This window comes from Beta vulgaris, chromosome 9, assembly GCF_026745355.1.
Source record: "Beta vulgaris subsp. vulgaris cultivar EL10 chromosome 9, EL10.2, whole genome shotgun sequence".
NCBI lineage: Eukaryota > Viridiplantae > Streptophyta > Magnoliopsida > Caryophyllales > Amaranthaceae > Beta > Beta vulgaris.
In genome coordinates, this window is record NC_079210.1 from 2,376,600 (window position 1) to 2,385,527 (window position 8,928).

The window sequence follows — 8,928 nt, forward strand, 5'->3', positions numbered from 1 at the left end:
TTTAATATAAATGTAGCATTAAATTTTACAATGTTAAATACAACCTATTTGTTTTCTTGGAAATACTCCTATTTAGTTTTTAAGTTTCCTTGAGTTTTTGTAAAAGAAATATCCCAAATATAAGAACAAAGAGAGGTTAGAGAGGTGAGAAAAATGACCTGGTGACCTGGGCATGACAAAGGCACACCCAGAGCCCAAATGGTAAAATGACCAATGAATCAAATTAAATATGGATAGGGATTTTTTTTTTGGGCCCTCTCGAGAACCTCTTGGTAAGAAAAATTTTCTTTGAATCACCCTCGCACAGGATCACTCACCTAGAGACCTAACATGAAATGATTATCAAATTCTTCTTATTATGATAATTCTCATTAGTGACTAAGAAATATGGACAAGTAATCATAGTCCAAGGCTATGTTTAGTTCACCTGAAATTTTCTGATCTGAACTTATCTGATCTGATTTACAAGATCTTATCTTGTAGATTTTTCTCAATATATAAGAAAAAAATTATAGTCATGTGGGGGTATTGTTTGATTCATCTCAATGAGTACTTTATTAATATTCAATTATTATAATTTTTACTAATATATAATGAAAGATATTTAATAGTAATAATGATTTTTAAATATAAGCATGATCTGATATGAACTTATTTTTTATGATCTGATCTGATTAGATCTGAAATAAGCAAAAATAAGGTGAACTGAACATAGCCAAGAAGGGAGACAAATTTAATGAAATAATTATCAAATTGTCAAAATCATGTTTGGGTGATGTAGATTATAGGAGGCAGGAGCAACACTTATTATGGTAATCCTCATAAGTAGTGACTAACTTCAAACCGTATAAAAGGTATTATTACAACTTTATTTCATGCATCACAAACTCACCATTATGAAATAATATAGAGCCTTCAATTAATTTGGATCATCCAACATTTCTTGTCTTCAATTTGACCATTTTGAATAGCTTTGTATGTTGAAAACAGCTTCTTGTAAACTGCATTTGTCTCTGTGTTGTATTCTACCCTGCAATTTTGCAAATCAAGAAAGTTCTCTCAATACTATTAGAAGAATATTCGAATGGTAGTGTTTTTTCTGCAAAGCCTATTCTTTAAACTGCTTGATGTTGCTAAGTTGCAATTTGTGAAGGACAACAAGCGGAAATAGAGTGCCACCTAATGGTACTAAAGTCCCGTTTGGTAGTTGGTTATAAATGGTGGTAATGGGAATAAATTGGTATGTAAATTTGTGAAGAAAAATCATTTTCCATTCCCATTGTAACGCTAATTTATCATAAAGTGTCTATTGTGAAATGCACTATATTCTAAGGGTGGACGATTTATATTGTAGAGAGTAGTTAATCAGTACCACCAGGTGGTACTATTGGTACTAGTATCTCATTTTTTTTCACAGCAAAATCAAACCTACCGTTTTCCCTGGTACGTAATGCTTCCCACAGGGACAACCATGACAGCAGTTCCAGTGCAGAAAGCTTCATCAGCTTCGAACAATTCCTCTACTTCAATCAGTCGTTCTTCAACCTGCTTAACTAGTTAGTAGTTTAGCGTAATATTAATGGACACGCAAAAGGAGGAAATTGTTACATATATTGATTGGCTTGTGAATAAATCTTTATCTGAAATATGACTTGCCTGATAACCGAGATCAATGGCGATTTCAATGACACTTTTCCTAGTAATACCTGGGAGAACAGTACCTTTTGTTGGTGGAGTTGAGATTATGTTGTTCTGCAAGTGTTAAAAAAGTATATGAACACATTAAAAGAACAATCTGATTTTCAGAACTATCAAAACATTCAAAGCAGAGTTGCACAAAACTCATACATTTACCTATGAATCAAGAAGATATATGTATATCTTCAAACAAAATGTATGAGTTCCTAATAGAGCAATGTCTATAAAGTTTACACTGTTAGCAGTATACTAAGTTTTGCACGAAATTGGAATCGTGCTTGTATCTGTTTAGCCAGGAGTATTACCTTAACTACAAATATATTACAAGAAGAGACTTCTTCAACATATTTCCTGGTTGCTGAATCAAGATACAGTACATCAGAGAATCCATTGCTCCTTGCATTTGTCAATGGTCTCAATCCCTGATTGATACTCATAGTAAAACATCCATAAGAATAGAGCTACTAGCTAGTTTGGAAATAGCCAATGTATTGCAAGGTTTCAAAGAGAAACTTTGCCTACCGGTGCATAGTTGGTAATTGATTTTATACCACCAGACCCACCACGAGAAGCACGATCAAATTCTTCCTCAATGTACAAATTTAGGTGGGAGCTTCCAACCTGATAAAGAGACGGGAGCATGAAATACAGGGTTTTCGAAAATTATAAAAAACTCTTGAGGGGTGGTACACTGGTACTGAAAGTCTGTACCACCTGCTGGTACATTAATAATGCTTTCCGAGTTCCAACAATAAAACACAAAATATAGAAGAAGTTCTGTAAAGATAGTAACAGACTTTGAAATAGTCGCCAACAGGCGAAGCATAGATGACAAATGTGTACTCTGGAGCTGGAGATAGACCCAAGGTCGGTCCTGTTCCTAGCAGCAGAGGTCTTATATATAAGGCACCCTTCCCAGGAGGAGGAATCTGTTATGAACAACAATGTTTTGTAAATTTTCAGCACGGCCACAAAACATGTTATTGTTGTAGCTATTCGAACTAAGGGTGGCAAATACAAACCCAACGCTTGTTGGCCAGAGCAGTCTGCTTTACAGCATCAATAAATTGATCAATAGAAGGGGAAGGCATGCACATTCTTTCGGCCCCTATCTTCATTCGTGATGCATTTTGGTCAGGCCGAAACAACATAATCTTCCCGTCTTCCCTCCTTAACACCTTCATTCCCTCCAATACTCCCTTCACATTTTTGCATCAAAGTAATCAGTTAGTCTAACTGTTATCACTTGTGCTTGTGGATTATATTAGCAAAATAAGTTTTTGTTCTCTTCCCAATTATGAATAAAATGATAAACAACACAAAGATATTACTAACCAAGTTATAAAAAGAAGTCCTCTAAGATATGAAATTATATTGGCCATACAAAGGACTCCACCTTAAACTTATACGAAGGCCATAATTTACAAGTAATTTTGGTAAGTAAACACTTGCAAGGCTTACTATTAAGTCATACAAGATCGTAAATTTGAACTTACTTGGCCATAGTTTATGACCGCGGCAGCAGGGCTGAACTCAAGGTTTCCATATGGAATAAGTTGGCCCTCTTTAAACTCATCGCCATTCGAACATTTCATGATGTACATGTAATCTGTAGGCGTTATGCCAAATCCCACATTGTCCCAGTCGATATCAGTATAAGCATCACTCTCATTATCTGCAAGACTGTCAACCCAAATATAATTGAAGAAATAACATAAGTTGCTAAATCAGAACTATCAGAAATGGAAATTGTCAAGGCACATTAAACCTGTGTTTGGTGCATTTAGTGATAATGCACCTTCACTCTTATTATGCTAGAATAGTAGAATGTTTAAGTACATGAATTCCACTTATTGCATGGGATTTTGTGTGCAAACCTAAGTTGGTTGGTGAAAAGTAAAATCACTTCTCATTTAAACCAAGAAAAGCTCTGAAAATCTTTCCATGTGAGACAATGAACTTGTCTTTTTCCCTTAAGGCTACTTAAATACATTTAGAGGGTGTTTGGTATAGAATAATTTGATGTAGGAAACGGGTTCAAATAAGCGTTTTCATTTCTAATTGTTTGGTATGAGTGTTAAGTAACAAATACCGTTTTCGAAGGGATTCACAATCCCCCCATTTGTTACCCTTGTCAAACTAGTGGAAACAGATCATGTTTCCTTCCTCAATCATAAACCTTTCAATTGTTTCAATTCCACTAGGATACCAAACAACTATTAAAGGTAACAATTATTATTTCCATTTCCCCTCCTTATTCAAGTCCTTTCCATTCCGTTTTCATTAATCATACCAAACACTCCCTTAAGGTAATAAGACACTTCGATAACTTCTCATGTAGGACACGGAACTTCTCCACCTTCCAAATACTAATTTTACAAAACCATGTTTTACTTTTTTTCTATTGCACTATAATAAAGGCATTAAGTAATATTAATTGGCAACAATAACTTGATGTAAATTATGTGGGGCGCGATTGAGATGGAGTCTCAGGCCCATTCAGGTCTAATGGTGTGGGGTGCTTATCGGTCGAGCTGAATCCGAATTCTTGTTAGCTCGGCTCGTGTTCGTTTAAGTTTATTCGAACTGGAGACGAACTTAAAATTTGACGAACCGAACTGTGATCAGGCCGAGTTTTGACTAAGCATTGATCGAGCCATTATCGAATTGTTCACGAACAAGCTTGACATATTATTATCTTTGTTTACTCGTCTTTTTTATATTTTATTTTTTGAATATCTTGTTTTTTGAGTTTATTCTTTGACAATAAAACTATTAACTTACTATGTTATATACAAAATAAATATATTTATGCATACGTCATACATAATACATTTTTAATATATATAAAAAAGTAATTGAGCCTCTTCATGAGCTTTTCGAGCCGAGCTTTTCGAGCCGAGCTTGTCATAACTCATCTCGGCTGTTGAAGTTTCGAGCCGAACTCTAACTCGGGCCGAACAACAATGAGCTTAGCTTTGATCCAGCCGAGCTCAAACTATTCACGAACATATCAGGCTCATTATCACCCCTAGGTGTGAGCCTAACAATAGATGTATCGCATTTGTGAAACCTATAAGGCTGTAACACTTGGAGGCATGGAGCTAGTCTTATGAAAAGAGGAACGCATTAGAAATTTTAAAAGCATTTTTTCTCGAAAATAGGTAAGACCGTAAGAATATATCCTCTAAGTTGTCCTCACATAGGCTCCTCAAAGAGCCATTAAAAGCCATATTTCCCCCAACTCCTCCCCTCTACTTGAAATTTTAGAAGCATATCGGTTGAGTTATTTACTGTGGCTTAAGGAGATGTTGTATATATGAAAAAGGATAAAATATAATTAACCGAGTGAATACTTTATCTTCTACTAGTAGAATTTAATGTGTCGCACTAAAAAATAGAATTTACTGTATGAATCCAACTCATTGTCAATAATTTTTTAGTAGTCTATTAGAAGCGAGTAATCTACCAACTGGGTAGATCATACATGTAGTTATATAAGAAAAGAAGAATGCTCTCAAATCTTATACTCCCTCCGTTCCAAAATATAGTTCCTATTTCCCTTTTTTCACGGTAATTTATGCAAGTAGAATCTAAGAGGGATAGTAAAGATTTTTTGTTTATTTAAATAAATGTTGTATGGGAAAAGATGATTTTAGGAGAGAGAATGAAAAATAATTGGTGAAAAAGCATTAATTGTAACACTTGGGTTGAATAAACAAAGAAAAAAAACAAAATTCAAGAAGCAAATAAATGATGGGACACAATTTTTCTAGATAAATTACGAAAAAATGTGGAACTAAATATGGAAATGAGAACTATATTTTGGGACACCCAAAATGGAAATGGGAACTATATTTTGGGACGGAGGGAGTACTTGATTTTATAAATATATATACTACTGTTTTTGCTAGATGTACCACCAAAAACCACTCAGAACAAGAGACATTTAATAGTTTTAATTTAGGCATTTCTCATTGCAACTCCTTTAAATTAAATTAATTGGGCTATTCACAAGACTAATGGTGTTATTTTCTCAATTTTTTTGGGTGCAATCTTCACGGTGTTATTAGGATTAAGGAGATGAAAGGTTTTTAGATAACTTGAATAGACAATCAGCCCATTTAAAATTGGTTTTCCCTAATTAAGTTGACGAAACCGTATCATACAAATGTTTAGACTACATCACTGCACTTAATCGCTGATTTACAATTAAAAAAAATAACAAAGGTTAAGGAAGATTCACTATAGTCTATACTTTATAGACTATAGTCAATATTTTACCTTAAAATATACTTCGTCCGTTTTATAATACTCGCTACACTTTCCATTGTGGTAAGTTTCACATTACTTGCTACACTCCCTTTTGGGCAATAAACTGCCTATCTCTCCTCTCACACGGGTCCCTATCTCTCCTCCCTATTTCTCATCTCACATGGGTCCCTTTTCTTTTTATTCTCTACCTCTCTCTTCTCCAAAAATTGCCTAGAAGTCCGTGAATTGAAAAGTGTAGCGAGTAATATGAAAAGGAGAAAGTAAGTGCAATATTGAAATTGACATGCGAAGTTGCAAATCCTGGTAACCAACCATTCTCCAATAAATAGCCAAAGGTGGATTAACAATTTCAATGTAGAATGCAATGAAAACAAAACACAAAGATAATGGAGCAAAAGATAAGAGATAAAGTATATCACCTGAAATTTGAGCAAAATGAAGAAGACAATGCCGACATGATGGAAGATTAGTACTCTTTTTTAATAGATTTTGCAGAAGTTTATATGAAGGAGAAGGAGTAACATGAGAGCAGGTGAAAAGTTTTGTGTAAACTTTTTATAAACACAATTACACATATGTAAATAGAAAAGGAAATATAGTATATATGGGTAAATATTAATTCCTATTTATGTCCAATAATATTGTACTAATGATGCATTTAATATCATTTGACTATATGGGACAAATAATAACAAATTTCGTCTCACTGGTTGGTCGACCTTGACTTCTATTATTTAGAGGTCAAAAAATATGATATTCAGACTTAGAAATCGGATTTAAAATTTTTTGTCTTTCAGCAAGTCTTGGGCGGACTGGGTTTCGCAATAGTTTACGAACTCAAATGGATCACATTAGACAAACACGGATTATGATAGAGAAAATTGACTACATAAATAATTGATTGTCTCTTACAAAAAACTGATTATATTATACAAAAAATAAAAACATCTATCAATTAAAATTGGTTATATTAGATGAAAACTGACTATATCAAATAAAAACTGATTATATCATACATTACCTGGTATACAAGTAGCACAATAAGTTATTGTACACCCGATCCATCCAATTTTTTTCATAGCAAAGTCCTTGAAATTTGAGAGTGGCTGGTGCGAATGATGGAATGGCACACATTTAATGTGGTTGTAATTAATGTTACTCGCTCGCAAATAAAAGGGAAGTAAATGAAATAATTGGAAACTTGATATGAGGACGTAATTATTGTTTAAGGACATGTATATATATATACAATTTGTATAAACAAAATTGGTACTTTTGCAACATTATGATAATTGTTGTTTTTCGGAAACAAAAATTCACTTAGATGTGCATTGAGATATTCATACAATACTTTGAGAGCAAAAAAAAGTAGCATAGCTATTTATATGTGATGATACCTATTTTATGAAATAATGTAATTGTATGTTTGTATATATACATGGTAACATACTAACATGTGGCCTTTTTTTTTTCTTTTGACAAGAACATGAGGTCCTTAAATCATAACATATTGACTTTTTTGGGTATAGAGAGAGCTATACGGGCAAATGATATAGACGAGATTTGATTTCAAATATTGGACATCATCTTCGATCCAAGACTTTAATCAACTAAACTAGTTAATATCTACACTGTAACAGTTAATAATTCATGCTTGCAGTTTATGTTAGACTTTGTGATCAATGAGAGAACCGGATATCCACTCCAAGGCACGGAAACTACGCTTTCCTATTAGTTTAATTTCGCCCCTCTAGGATCACCGGGTTAACACGAAATAACTAATGAGATACAATGGAGAGAACAATCCACTTAGATGATCTTCTAAGTGAATCAAACAAGAACTTGTGTTTTTGTGTTTGTGAAGAACACTCAAGAGAAGATTGCAAGGTTTCTCTTAAGCAAAGGTTTCTCTTAAGCAAAGCAAGAAGTGTTTGAGAGTATAGAAAATCTGTTTTTTCTTCTAACCCCTCACTCATAGGTATCCCAAGGTTTATATAGGAAGAATAAACCTTTCATTGACTAGGGAGGTTAATCACATAACCCCCATCTTAATCACATTGACTAGAGAGGTTAATCACATAACCCCCATTTTAATCACTCATCAAAGGTCTTTAATCTACTGATTAAAGGACCTTAAAAGTCATTAAAATGATCAACAAAGCATCACAACGGATATAAAACCGTCGAGGCAACTTTTCGCATTCCAAGGCAGAAGACACGTCGCGACTCGCGAAGAAGCTCGCGAGTCGCGAGGCGCTGGTCGCGACCCGCGACGCCTGTCGCGACCGCGACGGGCCACTGGTCGCGACTCGCGACGCCTGTCGCGACTCGCGGCCAGTCTTCTGTCTCCCTTGGTTTATCAATGCGTTTTGCCACTTGATGCACACTTAGTCTTTTGCATACTAGACCTCCTCCTCTTCTAGTACATACCCTTATGAGTTTCAAACCCATTACCCTATAAATGTTCCAACAATCCTCCTCCCATTTATAGGGTAATGTTGAAAAGTTTTTCAACTTGCTATAAATCGCAAACACACATGTTCATGCATCATGGAAATATCTAACGATTGAATTTCCATTTAGTAAAAGTAATCTTTACAATAATTTAGATCATAATGATAGACAAAGCTTTGAATCATATAACCATTACAAATTATTGAAGTTACTAATACACACAAACATAAACTAGGTTCTTAAAACCTCCGACACCTATGAAGCCTTGGTGTCCATATCCATTCATAAGCATTCCAAGTCAAGCCTAAGACTTGATGAAGCGGCCAAACTTCTAGCTTACATAGGTAAATCTTTCCGGACATGCTCCTACAATTGAGCACCTTATCAAAGATTTATTAAGAATAAAATTCAACCTCTTTATCATTGTAGCAACAAGCACTAACCTCGGGATGTATTAAACAAGTGCTCCCAACCTCTTAGAGAAGTACTATCCTCCTTGAA

General features: G+C 34.5%; 1 protein-coding gene across 1 annotated transcript; it reads right to left on the bottom strand.

Moving 5' to 3' along the window:
• Positions 1-1,437: 1,437 nt before the first annotated feature.
• LOC125493210 (branched-chain-amino-acid aminotransferase 2, chloroplastic-like) lies at positions 1,438-6,527 on the bottom strand. Its single transcript, XM_048636321.2, has 7 exons — positions 6,393-6,527; positions 3,195-3,381; positions 2,721-2,897; positions 2,496-2,627; positions 2,221-2,319; positions 2,004-2,120; positions 1,438-1,752 (listed from the first exon to the last, which is right to left on the bottom strand). The coding sequence occupies exons 1-7, from the start codon at positions 6,428-6,430 to the stop codon at positions 1,558-1,560; spliced, it is 945 nt and encodes a 314-aa protein (XP_048492278.1). The 5' UTR covers positions 6,431-6,527; the 3' UTR covers positions 1,438-1,557.
• Positions 6,528-8,928: the final 2,401 nt, after the last annotated feature.